Below are 19,258 nucleotides of genomic sequence, written 5' to 3' on the forward strand. Positions count from 1 at the left end.
ATTCGTGTATTGAACCGTAGCCCTTCATGAATTCAATTCGTTATACGTGGTCACCAGAACCGAATATTAACGAATATTTACATTTGTTTAAGGGACCATGTTTTACTTGAACCCTTGTGTACTTTTTGAAAGTGAGATATGCAGTAATGGAATATGTACTAGCCTTGCTAGTAGCCAAAGTCATGTTAGTTTGCCATGCTTTCACACATGGTACTGTCAAGTATAACTATTACATACCAAATTTGAGGTCATGAGATGACTGGTTATTGCTGTGACAAATCAAAACTGTCAACATAGGCGTTCCATATTGTACATCAATCACTTAACTACAATATTGTATTCTCGTGAATAATTATTCGTGATTAGATTTACCCAATATTCATGGTGTAATGTATTCGGCCACATAGTGTATTCGATTTGCAGAGTTCCTAGTGCACACCCACTCAGCTCTGACTGGGTTCGGTATCCGGCTGCTTCATTTCTTGGGGAAGTAAACCCAATTACAAAATATTGCACTTTTGATCTGCGATTGTACGCTTATAATTTTGTTTTTATGTTTTTTTCATAACCAGCAATGTATATTATATGTCATCAATAAGTGATAATTGTATTTTAATTATGTTTGATTTTTTGGATGCATGTGACCTTTAAAGGAAACCTGCAAAATAACTCAAGGTGGAAATGGTCTAAGAGATCACCAGCATTTAGCATTTCTACAAACTCAAATAAACTAACAGATGCAAGAAAGTAATCAACAACACCAGAACCCCTTTCTCCTACATAGGTAAACTCGCCACATTTGTCACCTTCAACTCTCACGTTCAATATATAAAAAAGATAAACATAACACAAATCCAATAAAATGCGTTCCTGTCTATTAATGGTAGAGTCATGTGATGCCCGCTGCTTCACAGGGACATTGTCTTCACCGATATATACATCATCATTACCAAAATCTACACTTTGCTCAAAGATTGGATTATTTTCATTAGCTGTCCAATGATCCAATATGAAAGTGTCAAGTTTATCAATAAGGCAACCTGAATTATTATTTCTGTTGTAAAATGTAGAATCTACAGGCGGAACATATATACACAACAACATGAAATCATTAATTAAACTAAATGCAACTTTAGGAAATTTTAAACATATCAAATTGTCTAGCTGTGTGTTAAGTTGAGAGCACTGATTAACAATTTCTTGTCTCACACAAACACACACACCACCAGAACATCTACCGGATGATGATTATTTCACTGCTGGGACAAAATATATTTGATGTTCAGGTAGCCAGTTTAAGTTTGCAAAATCAGTGATAAATGTCTCCGCCAAAAACACACAATATCAAATGACTTGAGATAAGCTATACAGTCAAGGTCATCAAACTTTTTACACAAGCCACTGATGTTCCATGATAATATTGACAGTTTATTGTTAACGATGTGCTGTAGTTTCCATCCTGTGAGAAAAGATCCTGGGCCTGACCGGCACTGCTATCTCCTGTTATGAATGTCACTACTTCGTCTATCGACTGGTTCTCTCCGATCTTCCTGTGTCTTGGGGTTGCCCATCACTACGTTGTTTAGTCATCAGCTTACCATTCTTAAACTAAAGAAACCGATCAATACCTCGATCTTGTCATCAGAGAGGCGCAGTTTAGTGATGAGCGGTCTCGGTTTAATCACGCCATTAGCAACCCAGGTCTTAGTCTTTACATTATTGTTCAAAATGTTAAGTACTTTGTACTTACAATCACTGTGCGACTCCCCTGTATCCTCTGCAAGGTTGTATAGAATAATGTTGTCACGTCTGCTGAAGGCTTCTAGCTTATCGATCTTGCTGTCGAACTGTGATATTTTCTGTTCTACGTTTTCAATCTGGACAGAATTCAAGGCGACGTTCTCGTACATTATGTCCTGATTGAGACGCACATTTTCCAGATCACTATTGAGGTTTGGATGGTGTGGGAAGATCCGGACGTGTAGGTACACATCTTGAAGGTTGAGACCGATCACGAAGTCTCCTGGATTGATAATCGTTCGCAGCAGAGCGATAAAGATAATTCTGAAGTGTGGAGGCGGTTGAAGGTAAGTGGTGTTGAAGATCTTCATGTTGAAGATTCAGCGGAGCTTGTCCAAATCCTTCTTGGGGACAAAGAAAGATGTGAGTAGAGAGTGAGTCGCTTTTTCGCTGCTGCTCAGCAATATTCCAGCTATATAGCGGCCGTCTGTAAATAATCGAGATTTGGACCAGACAATCCAGTGATCAACAGCATGAGCATCAATCTGCACAATTGGGAACTGATGACATGTTTCAACCAAGTCAGCAAAGCCTGACCACCCAATCCCGATCGTGAGTAGAAGTTGGGAATTCGGGGTGAAGAGACTCGATTACTCCTCTAGTAGCGATACTTATGGTGGTTTGAAGAAGCTCCTTGTGGTGGAGTCGGGATATGTCCACCTCTGCTACTGGCTGTGGCTCTTACATGATTCTAGCATTGGGGTGAAATAAAGCCTTGTTCGAAAGGAGTCCGGAGATCAGAGTTCGATGGGGCATATTAGCCATGCATCCTACGTTGTAAGGACTCTTCAAGTTGAATTTTCTGAAATTTCAGAAGTTAGACCTAGACCTGTAACTATGTATCCGGTCCAACCTTGGTACCTACATTTCTGACTCGGACCAGACCAAGGTTGGCGGAAGAGCTCGACTTGAATGAGCAGCCTGTATCTTCTGATGGCTGTGATTTACCTTAGAAGTGTGAGATCTGGTCCAACACCATTTGGAAATGTTCATGGAGGACTGCCATAGCTCCTCGGATGTGGGCTCACTCATCTGGGTAGCTGCAGGCCCCACTGCCATGGCTACTGCCCGATTAAGCCCAGAGGATCAAGTTAGTGGCAGAAGGGTCTTGCAAATCGCCGTATCCATGTGACTAAGCTCCCAATCTTCTATAAGGTAAGACGAGTGATTACATTTAGGGCAGAGCATGAAAAACATCCTCGTCCACCGGTGGGAAAGTGATCATCGTGGTGAACTCATGTACATAGGATCGGCCAGAACAAACCAAGGAGCCTAAAACTGTCCTTAACTACAGTCCTTGAGGTTGGTGAAGGCAGCATCAAGGGGGCTGTCATCTGGGTAATGCATTGTCTAGGTGGGAAGGCAGTGGTAGAGCAGTCTCCCTGTTTCATCCGGGGACTTGCTTCTGGTTAGCTGGAGGTTGTCTGCTATCCATCAGAGTGGATCCGCAAACCAGTGTGCGAACCTGAAGACTTGAGTGCGTGGTTGTCAAAAGAACTGGGTTGCATTGAGTGTGGATCGATGAAGGCTCTGTCCACTGAAGGGAGTGTCGATAAACAAGTAAGCTGATGGTAAAGTATCTTCATTGGCGTTGGCCGCCAAAAGCTGCACCTAGAAGTCCATGCACATAGTCCTATAGAGTCAATCCATGACTATATGGACTCTCAAACAACTACGAGGTGTCAGCAAAACAAAACAGCACGTCAGCACTCAAATGTGACAAGAATGAGCATGACTACACAAAGGAGTTACATGACCCATCAGAGCACAGGCTGCATGCTTCTCAGGAGCTGCCAGGCTGTCCAGGAACTTTTGGGTGTGTTCGGGCGAAGGATTCAAGAGAGAAGCCAGAAACTTTGTTTACAGTTTGTTTCCACTCAACTGTCGATCATAAGACATACAGTACAATTTGTTAGATAGGATAAGTTTAAAATTTGTCAGATTGTCAACATAATTATTCCTCGCTATGAACAATACACAACTAATTGTTCCCACAATAGCAGCTTCAGTCTACAGCTACTTCTGTGTGGGGAAACCTCCCTTCGTTTTGAGATCTCACAGTGGCAGTATTCTTAGAATTGTAAACAATAATAACTACTGTTGATGATACATACAAAACTTCTACCTCCATTACCTCCATTGAAAAAAAGGTCAAGGTCACCCAAATCGACTGGTGTCTGCGTAATCCCCCAATGTAGGCTGTCACCAAATGTGAAGACATTGGGTACAACAGTTCATGAGATATCACGTGAACAAGAGTGTGAAAAGTGGTCAAAGTGTTGTGGTGACCTTGAAAATAAGGTCAAGGTCACGCAAATCGACTGGTGTCTGCGTAATCCCCCAATGTAGGCTGACACCAAATTTGAAGACATTGGGTACAACAGTTCATGCGCCGTGGTGGCGCGTGGTCCTGTGCTTAAAGCTCAGGTCACAAATCGGTGAAGTTAAGCAGCGTCGAGCTCGGAGAGTCCTTGGATGGGTGACCGTGTTTGGCAGCTTGACTCCTGAGAGTTTCTAGGACTTGAGTCCTGCCCCACAACGAAGCACATGTGACACATGTGGTCTCACCTTAGGCAAGTGAGTTTGTTCAAAATTGTCTCTGTTCACCCAGCAGGAAAATGGGTACCCGGTGGAAAAAAGTCATATGACTATAACCTTCTAGCGCCTAACAGGCAGCTTGGGTTATCCGGGGTAATAATGGCCTTGATTGTTAGCGCTATGAGCATACCTAGTGTGGAGTTTGGCGCTATATAAATGGACACATTATTATTATTATATAGCGTTAACAAGAATCGGGACGTACGGATGCTGCTGAATACATAGTCCCCCGTTCCGCACTGCGGCGGGGGACAAATATGCAGAATAATCAGACAACATGTAATAACTTCACTGTATTATGATTATATTCCTGAAATTCTTAAGATGATACCCCTTTTTCAGGCACAGACTGAAGCATTGAATGTAGGTGGGTCCACCTATGGACACATCCTATACAGTGGTGGATCCAGTCTATTGTCACATCCTATACAGTGGTGGATCCAGTCTATTGTCACATCCTATACAGTGGTGGATCCAGTCTATTGTCACATCCTATCCAGTGGTGGATCCACCTATTGTTAAAACCTACACACTGGTGAATCCAGTCTATTGTTAAACCCTTCACAGTGGTGAATCCAGTCTATTGTTAAACCCTATACAGTGGTCAATCCAGTCTATTGTTAAACCCTATACAGTGGTGAATCCAGTCTATTGTTAAACCCTATACAGTGGTCAATCCAGTCTATTGTTAAACCCTATACAGTGGTGAATCCAGTCTATTGTTAAACCCTATACAGTGGTCAATCCAGTCTATTGTTAAACCCTATACAGTGGTGAATCCAGTCTATTGTTAAACCCTATAGAGCGGCGGATCCACCTATTGTTAAACCCTATACAGCGGCGGATCCACCTATTGTTAAACCCTATATAGTGGTGGATCCACCTGTTGTTAAACCCTATGGACGGATCCACCTATTGTTAAACCCTATAGAGTGGCGGATCCAGTGTTGGGTAAACCCTATAGAGTGGCGGTGGATCCACCTATTGTTAAACCCTATACAGTGGCGGATCCACCTATTGTTAAACCCTATGAAAGTGGCGGATCCACCTATTGTTAAACCCTATACAGCCGGCGGATCCACCTATTGTTAAGAAAGCCCTATATAGTGGTGGATCCACCTATTGATAAACCCTATAGGAAGCGGATCCACCTGTTATTTAAACCTATGTTGTGGCCGGGATCACCTATTATTCTAAACCCTATAGAGTGGTGGATCCACCTATTGTTTAAACCCTATACAGCTGGCCCGGATCCACCTGTTGTTTAGAACCTCTTATATAGTGGTGGATCCACCTATTGTTAAACCCTTATACAGTGGCGGATCCACCTGTTGTTAAAGCCCTATACAGTGGTGGATCCACCTATTGTTAAACCCTATACAGTGGCGGATCCACCTATTGTTAAACTCCTATAGAGTGGTGGATCCACCTATTGTTAAACCCTATAGAAGTGGTGGATCCAGTCTATTGTTAAACCCTATACAGTGGTGGATCCAGTCTATTGTTAAACCCTATAGAGTGGCGGATCCACCTATTGTTAAACCCTATACCTGGCGGATGCACCTATTGTTAAACCCTATAGAGTGGCGGATCCACCTATTGTTAAACCCTATGCTGGCGGATCCACCTGTTAAAGCCCTATATAGTGGGTGGATCCACCTATTGTTAAAACCCTATACAGGCGGATCCACCTGTTATTTAAACCCTATACAGTGAATTGTTGGATCCACCTGTTGTTAAACCCTATAGAATGGTAGGATCCACCTGTTGTTAAACCCTATGCAGTGGTAGGATCCACCTATTGTTAAACCCTATACAGGTGCGGATCCACCCTATTGTTAAAACCCTATACAGCTGTGGCGGATCCACCTATTGTTAAACCCTATGGAAGCGTGGATCCACCTATTGTTAAACCTATAGAGTGCAAGGATCCACCTATTGTTAAACCCTATAGAGTATGTATGATCCACCTATTGTTAAACCCTATAGAGCTGGCGGATCCACCCATTGTTAAACCCTATACAGTGTGATCCACCATTATCATAATCCCTATACAGTGGGGATCCACTTCCATTGTTACACCACTTACCATGGCTGTGTAGGAACAGCTGCTGCATTGATGGTGGAGGCTGTTTTTCTAAGGAACTCATCAGCATTGGCCCATTCCTTCCAAGTGGATCTTCTGCCGGCATGAAGTGATCACCCACAAATCTATCACATCAGCAATCTGAAAAAAACCACCAGTGATTTGATAGGAATCTCTTCTCTTGTCAAAACACTCAATTATCCAAGAATTCAGGTTAGATTTGGTCTTCAGTGATCTGTATGTAGCAATCTGTACTTGTAGTGATCTGTACTTGTAGGTAATCTGTACTTGTAGCAAGATGTTATGAACAGGCTGTGGTTCTGGATGATGTTATGAACAGGCATGTGTTCTAGATGATGACCACCTCCTTATAGCTAACATTTGTCAACAGCCGTGTTCTAGGATGATGTTATGATGCAGGCTGTGTTCTAGATGATGGTAATGTTATCAGCAGGCTGTGTTCTAGGTGATGTTATACGAACAGGCTGTGTTCAGGATGATGTTATGAACAGGCTGTAAGTTCTAGGATGATGATGTTATCAGCAGGCTGTGTTCTAGGTGATGTTATCAGCAGGCTGTGTTCTAGGTGATGTTATCAGCAGGCTGTGTTCTAGGTGATGTTATCAGAAGGTTGTGTTTTAGATGATGTTATAAACAGGCTGTGTTCTAGATGATGTTATAAACAGGCTGTGTTCTAGATGATGTTATGAACAGGCTGTGTTTTAGATGATGTTATGAACAGGCTGTGTTCTAGATGATGTTATAAACAAGCTGTGTTCTAGGTGATGTTATGAGCAGGCTGTGTTCTAGATGATGTTATCAGCAGGCTGTGTTCTAGGTGATGTTATCAGCAGGCTGTGTTCTAGGTGATGTTATGAACAGGCTGTGTTCTAGATGATGTTATGAACAGGCTGTGTTCTAGGTGATGTTATCAGCAGGTTGTGTTCTAGATGATGTTATGAACAGGCTGTGTTCTAGATGATGTTATGAACAGGCTGTGTTCTAGATGATGTTATGAACAGGCTGTGTTCTAGATGATGTTATAAATGATGTTATAAAACAGGCTGTGTTCTAGGTGATGTTATGAGCAGGCTGTGTTCTAGATAATGTTATCAGCAGGCTGTGTTCTAGGTGATGTTATCAGCAGGCTGTGTTCTAGGTGATGTTATCAGAAGGTTGTGTTCTAGATGATGTTATAAACAGGCTGTGTTCTAGATGATGTTATCAGCAGGCTGTGTTCTAGATGATGTTATGAGCAGGTTGTGTTCTAGATGATGTTATGAACAGGTTGTGTTCTAGATGATGTTATGAACAGGCTGTGTTCTAGATGATGTTATCAGCAGGCTGTGTTCTAGATGATGTTATCAGCAGGTTGTGTTCTAGATGATGTTATGAACAGGCTGTGTTCTAGATGATGTTATGAACAGGCTGTGTTCTAGATGATGTTATGAACAGGCTGTGTTCTAGATGATGTTATAAACAAGCTGTGTTCTAGGTGATGTTATGAGCAGGCTGTGTTCTAGGTAATGTTATCAGCAGGCTGTGTTCTAGGTGATGTTATCAGCAGGCTGTGTTCTAGGTGATGTTATCAGAAGGTTGTGTTTTAGATGATGTTATAAACAGGCTGTGTTCTAGATGATGTTATAAACAGGCTGTGTTCTAGATGATGTTATGAACAGGCTGTGTTCTAGATGATGTTATCAGCAGGCTGTGTTCTAGGTGATGTTATCAGCAGGCTGTGTTCTAGATGATGTTATGAGCAGGCTGTGTTCTAGATGATGTTATCAACAGGCTGTGTTCTAGGTGATGTTATGAAGCAGGCTGTGTTCTAGATGATGTTATAAACAGGCTGTGTTCTAGGTGATGTTATGAGCAGGCTGTGTTCTAGGTGATGTTATCAGCAGGCTGTGTTCTAGGTGATGTTATCAGCAGGTTGTGTTCTAGGTGATGTTATCAGAAGGTTGTGTTTTAGATGATGTTATAAACAGGCTGTGTTCTAGATGATGTTATGAACAGGCTGTGTTCTAGATGATGTTATAAACAGGCTGTGTTCTAGATGATGTTATAAACAAGCTGTGTTCTAGGTGATGTTATGAGCAGGCTGTGTTCTAGGTAATGTTATGAGCAGGCTGTGTTCTAGATGTTATGCATGTTGATGTTATCAGCAGGCTGTGTTCTAGATGATGTTATCAGAAGGTTGTGTTTTAGATGATGTTATAAACAGGTTGTGTTCTAGATGATGTTATGAGCAGGCTGTGTTCTAGATGATGTTATGAACAGGATGTGTTCTAGGTGATGTTATGAACAGGCTGTGTTCTAGGTGATGTTATGAACAGGCTGTGTTCTAGAGGCTGTGTTCTAGGTAATGTTATCAGCAGGCTGTGTTCTAGGTGATGTTATCAGCAGCAGGCTGTGTTCTAGATGATGTTATCAACAGGTTGTGTTCTAGATGATGTTATAAACAGGCTGTGTTCTAGATGATGTTATGAGCAGGCTGTGTTCTAGGTAATGTATCTGTGTTAGGTAATGTTATCAGCAGGCTGTGTTCTAGGTGATGTTATCAGCAGGCTGTGTTCTAGGTGATGTTATCAGAAGGTTGTGTTTTAGATGATGTTATAAACAGGTTGTGTTCTAGATGATGTTATCAGCAGGCTGTGTTCTAGATGATGTTATGAGCAGGCTGTGTTCTAGGTGATGTTATCAGCAGGTTGTGTTCCAGGTGATGTTATCAGCAGCCCGTGTTCTAGGTGATGTTATGAGCAGGTTGTGTTCTAGGTGATGTTATCAGCAGGTTGTGTTCTAGATGATGTTATGAACAGGCTGTGTTCTAGGTGATGTAATCAGCAGGTTGTGTTTTAGATGATGTTATAAACAGGCGGTGTTCTAAATGAGGGTATGAACAGGTTGTGTTCTAGATGATGTTATAAACAAGCTGTGTTCTAGGTGATGTTATGAGCAGGTTGTGTTCTAGATGATGTTATAAACAAGCTGTGTTCTAGATGATGTTATAAACAAGCTGTGTTCTAGATGATGTTATGAACAGGCTGTGTTCTAGATGATGTTATCAGCAGGTTGTGTTTTAGATGATGTTATAAACAGGCTGTGTTCTAGGTGATGTTATGAACAGGCTGTGTTCTAGGTGATGTTATGAACAGGCTGTGTTCTAGGTGATGTTATGAACAGGCTGTGTTCTAGGTGATGTTATAAACAAGCTGTGTTCTAGATGATGTTATCAACAGGCTGTGTTCTAGATGATGTTATCAACAGGCTGTGTTCTAGATGATGTTATCAGCAGGTTGTGTTTTAGATGATGTCATAAACAGGCTGTGTTCTAGGTTATGTCATGAACAGGATGTGTTCTAGGTGATGTTATGAACAGGCTGTGTTCTAGGTGATGTTATGAACAGGCTGTGTTCTAGGTGATGTAATCAGCAGGTTGTGTTTTAGATGATGTTATAAACAGGCTGTGTTCTAGATGATGTTATGAACAGGCTGTGTTCTAGGTGATGTCATGAACAGGATGTGTTCTAGGTGATGTTATGAACAGGCTGTGTTCTAGGTGATGTAATCAGCAGGTTGTGTTTTAGATGATGTTATAAACAGGCTGTGTTCTAGATGATGTTATGAACAGGTTGTGTTCTAGATGATGTTATGAACAAGCTGTGTTCTAGGTGATGTTATGAGCAGGCTGTGTTCTAGGTGATGTTATGAGCAGGTTGTGTTCTAGATGATGTTATAAACAAGCTGTGTTCTAGGTGATGTTATGAGCAGGCTGTGTTCTAGGTGATGTTATGAACAGGTTGTGTTCTAGATGATGTCATGAGCAGGCTGTGTTCTAGTTGATGTTATGAGCAGGTTGTGTTCTAGGTGATGTCATGAGCAGGCTGTGTTCTAGGTGATGTCATGAGCTGGCTGAGATTATTAAGACCCTCCCCCAATGGTTACCTTTGCTCAATGATTTTCTTCCAGCTGACCTTCTCCTTCATGAGGTCACGGTACTGGTCATTGGACAGGATCACAGAGTCCTCCTTCTCAGCTAGTCCTAATATATATCTGTTGACAGAAGACAAACAAACAATACATCAACAATTTTCAGCTCTGGATGTCTGGATGGAAGAATCCTTACATTTCTTAATTTTGTTCCCCTTATGTCTTTAGTTTAGTTAGTTTCTGTAGCAAGGCAAACATCAGAGCAGATGCTCGTCCTGCTTCACCTTGCTCTGCTAGCAAAGTCTACCTGTCACCACAGCTTCCCATCAGTTTATGGTATTGCTTATACCTGCCTCTAATACTACAGCCTACCTGTCATATCAGCTTGCCACCAGGTTACTATATTATTTTTACCTGTCTCTAATACTACAACCTACCTGTCATATCAGCTTGCCACCAGTTTATGGTATTGTCTTTACCTGTCTCTAATACTACAACCTACCTGTCATATCAGCTTGCCACCAGGTTACTATATTATTTTTACCTGCCTCTAATACCACAACCTACCTGTCATATCAGCTTGCCACCAGGTTACTATATTACCTTTACCTGCCTCTAATACCACAACCTACCTGTCATATCAGCTTGACACCAGGTTACTATATTACCTTTACCTGTCTCTAATACTACAACCTACCTGTCATATCAGCTTGCCACCAGGTTACTATATTATCTTTACTTGTCTCTAATACCACAACCTACCTGTCATATCAGCTTGCCACCAGGTTACTATATTACCTTTACTTGTCAGGTTACTACCTATTATCAGCTTTACTTGTCTCTAATACCACAACCTACCTGTCATATCAGCTTGCCACCAGGTTACTATATTATCTTTACCTGTCTCTAATACCACAACCTACCTGTCATATCAGCTTGCCACCAGGTTACTATATTACCTTTACTTGTCTCTAATACTACAACCTACCTGTCATATCAGCTTGCCACCAGGTTACTATATTACCTTTACCTGTCTCTAATACTACAACCTACCTGTCATATCAGCTTGCCACCAGGTTACTATATTACCTTAACTTGTCTCTAATACTACAGCCTACCTGTCCTATCAGCTTGCCACCAGTTTATGGTATTGCTTCTACCTGCCTCTAATACCACAGCCTACCTGTCACCTCAGCTTGCCAGCAACTAACCACCAAACTATATTGAAGACATGTAGATTCTTTCCTTCACCTGAGTTCACCTTCCTGAGTTAATAATTCTACAATGCACAAATATGCAACTGACTGCACAGTTGTGGGGAGTAGATGCTGTGGTGTTCTGCAACAACTGGATTAATAAAATGTCCCTATTATACCAGTAGCTTTACTTTTGTACATTCACAATAACCTGAGTTTCAAGATAGAGAAATCAGATATGTTGACTGATTGTTCCCTTAAGTTATAACTAGAAATTAGAAGCCTGATGCTTAAGTCCTAAGCAGGTATTTTCAGATCTTCAGACTGACTTTGTTAGATAATATAAACCCACCGGTCATCATAGCTGACCACTAGCCTCCCCTGTATTCTCCTGGATGGAGTGAACACCAGGTGTTCCGATTCCTCCAGCTGTAAAAGGATGTCCTGGTCTCGGATCTTGTTGTCATGATAGTTCCGGTACTTTCGCCACTCGGGGACAAACACTGTGACCTTGTGACCTCTGTCCAGGAAGTAGTCAACAGCAATCTGGATACCTTTGCAGGAGAAGACTTTGTTGTTACCGTGACTGTAAAGATATCCCATGATCAGTGACTTTGCCACACCCTATTCTTCGATTGGGTATATATATGTATCTAATTCAATTTGCAAATCCTAATTATTGGAACAATAGTCATCATTGTTGACATTGTAAGGATACTACCTCTATTAAAACACAGCTACAAGCCCTTCCTGTGTGCTGGCTATAATGACACTAAACTAAAGGTCTACCACCCAGAGACAGAAGGATGCAGGAGGGTGGGAGTTATTCTGATTGTGATGAAACCCTGCATCAAGTTGACTTCAATACAATTTATGTAGTCCATGTGTGCTTGTCACGGACATATCATGTCAAGTATTAAAGTCAACTTTTGAACCTAACCTAAATCTTGTATCATGCAACTAGCCCATAATATTCAGTTTTCCGTCTATATGATCTAATTTATATAAACGTGTTTATTTTGGGAGAAATACAGTATTTTCCTCTATTAATGCCAATAGAAGACTATTTTCAAGTCTTTATTGAGACTATATCTTCATTATTAGTGAATGTAGAACAATTAAAATAATATGTGATGGTAGCCACTAACGTCTGCTATCACATGTCCAGATTTGATTCATAAGATTAATGAATATTTTTTGGCTTTATCATAAAAACTTGATGCTTGAGAAACACAGTCTCTAAGTTTCAAGTATCATTTTCAATCTTTCTTGGCTAAGTCAGAGGTTGACCCCTCTGATCCGGCAACTCCTATAAATTCTCAAACCATTCTAGTTGGGGGCAGTTCCACGGTGGACTCACTCCAACTAGGACCTCTTAGGCAGCTGGACACAGGAATATGTTGGTAAGTTCCTTGTAATCTTACCTTCAGTCTGGCGTTCCAATTATTACTTCACATAATACACTATTCCTGTCAGGGGTATTTTTTATTATAACTGGTTCTTCATGTCAATATAGGCTTAATAGGAGTTCAGCTCATTGATACATATTGCAATTTTAATTTGGGTTATTCAGATCTACATGTATAGTCCTAATAAATGTATTAACATTACTGTTTGGTTGTGCTCTTTTATTATATATTATTTTTTTTCTTAGTCACTGAATGCGGTCATTATGGTGTCTCTAGGCGACCACACATGGTTGAGCCAATGACCCATAACGCATGGGGTCATTACCGCTGCCAGCACCGTGAACGTCCACCAGCCAGAGACAGAAGGACGCAGGAGGGTGGAGCCCCGGATGACCAACACGGATCCTGATGGATGGACAACCCCAAGGAACCCACAGAACGGAAGACTGACCCCACAGAAAAAAAAAATGCATGACAACGATGCACAGGAGGTGGAGGCCGAGGTGGACACACACAGAGAAATAATGGAGGACATGGATGTAATGGAGGCTGAGAAAACCATGGAGGCTGCAGGAGAATGGAGGTAGACACCATAAAGGAGGCATGTAGAGAGAATCACAACACACAACAGAGGAAGAGGCCACAGGCACACAGGACACACACAGAGGAAGAATCACAGAGGTGGAGACACAGGTGGAGGCCAGAAGGAATCACACAGAGGACGTGAGAGCCACACAGACAAAACCAGGCCACACCACAGCACAGGAGGCTCACCAAAATGTGGAGGAGAATCACGACACACATGCACAGAGGTGAGGAAGGACACACAGACACACATGGAGGTGGAGGCTGAGGTGGAGGAAGACCACACACAGGATGGAGGCCAGAGAGGAGAAACCAGCCACACAGGAGGTGGAGGACCACACATGGACACAGGCACACAGACACCACACAGGAAAATAGAGGTGGACACAGCACACAGCATCAAGGATGTAATGAGGTGGAGAACACACAGGTGGAGGCCACACACGACCCCACACCACACACACAGAGTGGAGGCCAGCACAGACACACGGAGACACACAGAGGCCAGAGACACACACAGGAGGACAGAGAACACACACAGGAGATGGCTGTAGAGACACACACAAGTGTATGAGAACAACATAATAGAGGTGGAGGCTGTGTAGAAACGAAAAGGATGTAGACTGGTGTAATACAGGGAGGCTGAGTGAAGAGTACATGGAGGTGGAGGTGTAGACACAAAGGAAAATAGAGGGAGAGGCTGTAGAGAAACGAAAATGCACAGAGGCCAGAGGCACACAGTAGCAGGAGGCACAGAGGAACACAGTGGAGAATGGAGGCTGTAGAGACACAGAGGTGGACAAGAGAAAATAGAAGGTGGAGAAGAAATGGAACTATGGAAATGGACCAGTAAGGAATGAGGTGGAGGCTGTGTAGAGAATACTATGTGAAAACTGCTGGGGTGTAATAGAGGTGGAGGCTGTGTAGTACTATGTTGCTGGTGAATATGGTAGAGGTGGAAATGATTGTAGAAACTATGCTGCATGGTGTAAGAGGGAGGCTGTGTAGAGAATACTATGCTGCTGGTGTAATAGAGAACTGGAGGCTGTGTAAGCTGTGTAGAAATACTATGTTGCTGAAGGGAGGCTGTGTGTAATAGAGGTGGAGAATACCATGTAGGAGTAATAGAGTGGAGGCTGGAATACTAATAGCTGGTGTAATAGCTGTGTAGAGAATACTATGTTGAATAAAGATGTGGCTGTGTAATAGGGGAGGCTGTGTAGAGAATACTATGCTGCTGCTGAGTTAGGCTGTGTAGAGGGCTGAGGCTGTGTAGAGAATACTATGTTGCTGGTGTAAGAATAGAGGTGGAGGCTGTGTAGAGGGAATACTATGCTGCTGAGGTGTAATAGAGGTGGAGGCTGTGTAGAGATACTATGTTGCTGGTGTAATGGGAGGTGGAGGCTGTGTAGAGAGAATATAATGCTGCTGGTGTAATACAAGGAGAGGTAGAGAATACTATGTTGCTGGTGAATAGAGGTGGAGGCTGTGTAGTTGCTGGTGTAATAGAGGTGGAGGCTGTGTAGAAACTATGTTGCTGGTGTAATGGGGTGGAGGTAGGGAATACTATGTTGCTGGAGAATACTATGCTGTAGAGAAATGTTGCTGGTGTAATGGGGTGAGGCTGTGTAGAGAATACTATGTAATAGAAGGCTGTGTGTAATAGAGGTGGAGGCTGTGTAGAGAATACTATGTTGCTGGTGTAATAGAGGGTGGAGGCTGTGTAGTGTAGTAGAGAATGGAGGCTGTGTAAAGAATACTATGTTGCTGGTGTAATAGAGGTGGAGGCTGTGTAGAGAATACTATGCTGCTGGTGTGTAACAGAGGCTGTGGAGATGGAGGTGTAGAGAATACTATGTTGCTGTGGTGTAATAGAAGTGGAGGCTGTGTAGAGAATACTATGTTGCTGGTGTAATAGAGGTGGAGGCTGTGTAGAGAATACTATGTTGCTGGTGTAATAGAGGGGAGGCTGTGTAGAGAATACTATGTTGCTGGTGTAATAGAGGTGGAGGCTGTGTAGAGAATACTATGTTGCTGGTGTAATAGAGGTGGAGGCTGTGTAGAGAATACTATGCTGCTGTGCAGTGCTGTGTAGAGTACTATGCTGCTGGTGTAATAGGAGGCTGTGTAGAGAATACTATGCTGCTGGTGTAATAGAGGTGGAGGCTGTGTAGAGAATACTATGCTGCTGGTGTAATAGAGGTGGAGGCTGTGTAGAGAATACTATGTTGCTGGTGTAATAGAGGGAGAGGCTGTGTAGAGAATACTATGTTGCTGGTGTAATAGAGGTGGAGGCTGTGTAGAGAATACTATGTTGCTGGTGTAATAGAGGTGGAGGCTGTGTAGAGAATACTATGTTGCTGGTGTAATAGAGGTGGAGGCTGTGTAGAGAGAATACTATGTTGCTGGTGTAATAGAGGTGGAGGCTGTGTAGAGAATACTATGTTGCTGGTGTAATAGAAGGGGAGGCTGTGTAGAGAATACTATGTTGCTGGTGTAATAGAGGTGGAGGCTGTGTAGAGAATACTATGTTGCTGGTGTAATAGAGGTGGAGGCTGTGTAGAGAATACTATGTTGCTGGTGTAATAGAGGGTGGAGGCTGTGTAGAGAATACTATGTTGCTGGTGTAATAGAGGTGGAGGCTGTGTAGAGAATACTATGTTGCTGGTGTAATAGAGGTGGAGGCTGTGTAGAGAATACTATGTTGCTGGTGTAATAGAAGTGGAGGCTGTGTAGAGAATACTATGTTGCTGGTGTAATAGAGGTGGAGGCTGTGTAGAGAATACTATGTTGCTGGTGTAATAGAGGTGGAGGCTGTGTAGAGAATACTATGTTGCTGGTGTAATAGAGGTGGAGGCTGTGTAGAGAATACTATGTTGCTGGTGTAATAGAGGTGGAGGCTGTGTAGAGAATACTATGTTGCTGGTGTAATAGAGGTGGAGGCTGTGTAGAGAATACTATGTTGCTGGTGTAATAGAGGTGGAGGCTGTGTAGAGAATACTATGTTGCTGGTGTAATAGAGGTGGAGGCTGTGTAGAGAATACTATGCTGCTGGTGTAATAGAGGGAGAGGCTGTGTAGAGAATACTATGTTGCTGGTGTATTATAGAGGTGGAGGCTGTGTAGAGAATACTATGATGCTGGTGTAATAGAGGTGGAGGCTGTGTAGAGAATACTATGTTGCTGGTGTAATAGAGGTGGAGGCTGTGTAGAGAATACTATGTTGCTGGTGTAATAGAGGTGGAGGCTGTGTAGAGAATACTATGTTGCTGGTGTAATAGAGGTGGAGGCTGTGTAGAGAATACTATGTTGCTGGTGTAATAGAGGTGGAGGCTGTGTAGAGAATACTATGTTGCTGCTGGTGTACTATGTTGCTGGTGTAATATAGGTGGAGGCTGTGTAGAGAATACTATGTTGCTGGTGTAATATAGGTGGAGGCTGTGTAGAGAATACTATGTGGCTGGTGTCAGAGAGGGAGGTAACTCTGCACAGACAATTGTTGCACCTCAAATGATGTGGCCACTTGTTGCTCTGATAACTGCAAGAGCGTGCATGCAGACAGGTAACTGTCTGGAGAATAAAAGCAATGGGAATTCATATCACTGGCATTTATGTTTTCCTGACAACAAGGGGAGACACACCGAGGGGATGTATTTATGAATGTCTTTCACTGTTTTTGATGCCACAATCTCACATCAGTGTCACATCCACAATCACATGGCTTCATTCAAATTGATTTTTTCAAATATTTTGCTGAAATGTTAGCTATATACTTTTCATACCATAATTATATAAAACCTTTTTGCCAGATATAACACTTGTCTTCAGAATTCTATGGGAAATTTGAACATAAGCAACAATGTGACAATTTTTGTTTTGCACTCACAACATGGCAACATTACTCCCATCGATGATGATGTAACGAAGGGCATCCCCTGGAGGTGTGTTTTGTTTTGTAGACCCTGGAACAGATCTATCTGATGCACTATAAGCTGGCACAGGGACAGTGGCATGAGGGTTGACAGACATGAGAGCAACAGGCACTGGCCGCTGCTGCTGCTGCTGATGTTGCTGTTGTGCATCCAGCACTGATCTATCAGACCTCTGTTGTCGTGCATCCCATGCTGATGTACCAAGTATCTCATCCCGTGCAGCATGTGCTGATGCAACGAGTCTCTGTTGTCTAGGTGGGATCTGGGGCATGGTATCAGGCAAGTTGGGAGCAGCTTCCCAAACCTTCATCACACAAGTCTGTTCCTGATCTGAGTCTGGATCAGATTTGCGTTTTGTACCTGAAACACTTTGGTGCTTAGGTGATTGTGCCTTGTATAGTTTCTTCCTGTCTTCGCTGCTCTGTTGCTGGTGGTAGGCTGCTGCCAAGTCTTTCTGCTTCTGCTCATTTTTCCTTTTATCTCTTTGGCTCAAACCTCCTTGTTTGCTTGCCCCTATAGTTTCTTGCTTGTCCTTGTCACACTGGAAATGATCCTCCACTATCATAATGCTGTCAGTGTCATCCAAACACACCACATCGTCTTCTGAGTCCTCACCACCAGCCTTGGTTTCATCTGTACTCATACCCAACTGCTGCTTTGCTTCTTTCACCTGCATCAGCAGATTGAGGAACTCAGTTGGTTTCAATGGTGGTGGAGCATATATAAACCCCTCTTCAATCTCCTCATCTGTGTAACCAGCAGATGTAGCAAACCTCTTCAGTTCTGCAGCATCTACACCATGACCTTTCCTTCTTGGACTAATCTGTGCTGCAGATGTGAACTGTTTTGTTACCTTAGAAACTTCTACACTTGGTCTCCTACACGATGCACCATCTACCACTGTCTTCCCCACAATTGTATCAATTTCACCTGAGGATTTCTTCCGGCATATTGGAGCAGTAACATTCTTTCTTGAATCTTCACCTCTAGCACGCACAATAACCTCAGATGATGTTTTCTTAATGCCCGAGCCATGAAGCTGGTCATCTGACACGCATCATCAGTCTGATGCTGACCCACCTCTAAGAAGATTCGCTTGATCTTGTCAGGGTAGTTAAGTGAGCCACTGTGTTCCCCAAATGTCTCTTCTAACTTCTCATCCAGTCTCTGAGAGACAGCCCTACCCCTGGTATTCTGTGAATTTGGGTCATTGGGGGAAGTGACTTCTGGGCTGTCCACTTCAATGATGTCACTGCTGCACCCGGTCAGTTCCTCCAGGGCTGAGAGAGCAAGAGTAACTGCAAGTTCATTACCACTGATCTTTATGGTGCTGGAGGAAGGTCTTATCAACACTGCATTTGTGTTTTTCTCAATATTTTCAAGAATTTCATCGTCAAGGAAGTCAGCAGAGCACTTAATGACCTTTGTCTCTTCAGGGTCACTTAGGCCAAGAATGTAACTCTGAAAATGAATGAAAAAGGCTATGAGATATATCACCCTATGAGATATATCACCCTATGAGATATATCACCCAACACAACTGTGCCATGAAATCTGTCACAAGTAGATTTACTAGCCTAGAAGAGAAAATTTGTTTCAAAAAAAGTGTATTGTGTGTAATTGTGTGTTATGTATCAAAGGGAAATATGCAGAATGTGACATATCTAAGCCATGTAAATATCAGCACTCTTATATATATTTCAATACAGAGGGATGTGGACAC

General features: G+C 42.5%; 1 protein-coding gene and 1 long non-coding RNA gene across 2 annotated transcripts in view; one reads left to right on the top strand and one right to left on the bottom strand.

The window, feature by feature from the left end:
* The window catches only part of LOC124269355 (probable ribonuclease ZC3H12C), an 85,206-nt gene that overhangs the window by 45,815 nt on the left and 20,133 nt on the right, over positions 1 to 19,258 (bottom strand). The window contains exons 2-4 of the mRNA XM_046704370.1: positions 17,490 to 18,996; positions 11,963 to 12,196; positions 10,430 to 10,537 (exon numbers count right to left, since the gene is read on the bottom strand). Coding sequence (XP_046560326.1) covers positions 10,430 to 10,537; positions 11,963 to 12,196; positions 17,490 to 18,211 — 1,064 coding nt within the window. The 5' untranslated portion in view covers positions 18,212 to 18,996. The remainder of the gene's footprint in view (positions 1 to 10,429; positions 10,538 to 11,962; positions 12,197 to 17,489; positions 18,997 to 19,258) is intronic.
* Positions 15,564 to 17,162, top strand: LOC124269357. The gene is made up of 3 exons (XR_006896496.1): positions 15,564 to 15,652; positions 15,807 to 15,892; positions 16,992 to 17,162. It is a non-coding gene; the product is annotated as an uncharacterized LOC124269357 (long non-coding RNA).

The sequence above is a fragment of the Haliotis rubra genome, unplaced genomic scaffold (assembly GCF_003918875.1).
Source record: "Haliotis rubra isolate DU_JTF1 unplaced genomic scaffold, ASM391887v1 Scf1440, whole genome shotgun sequence".
In the NCBI taxonomy this organism is placed as follows: domain Eukaryota; kingdom Metazoa; phylum Mollusca; class Gastropoda; order Lepetellida; family Haliotidae; genus Haliotis; species Haliotis rubra.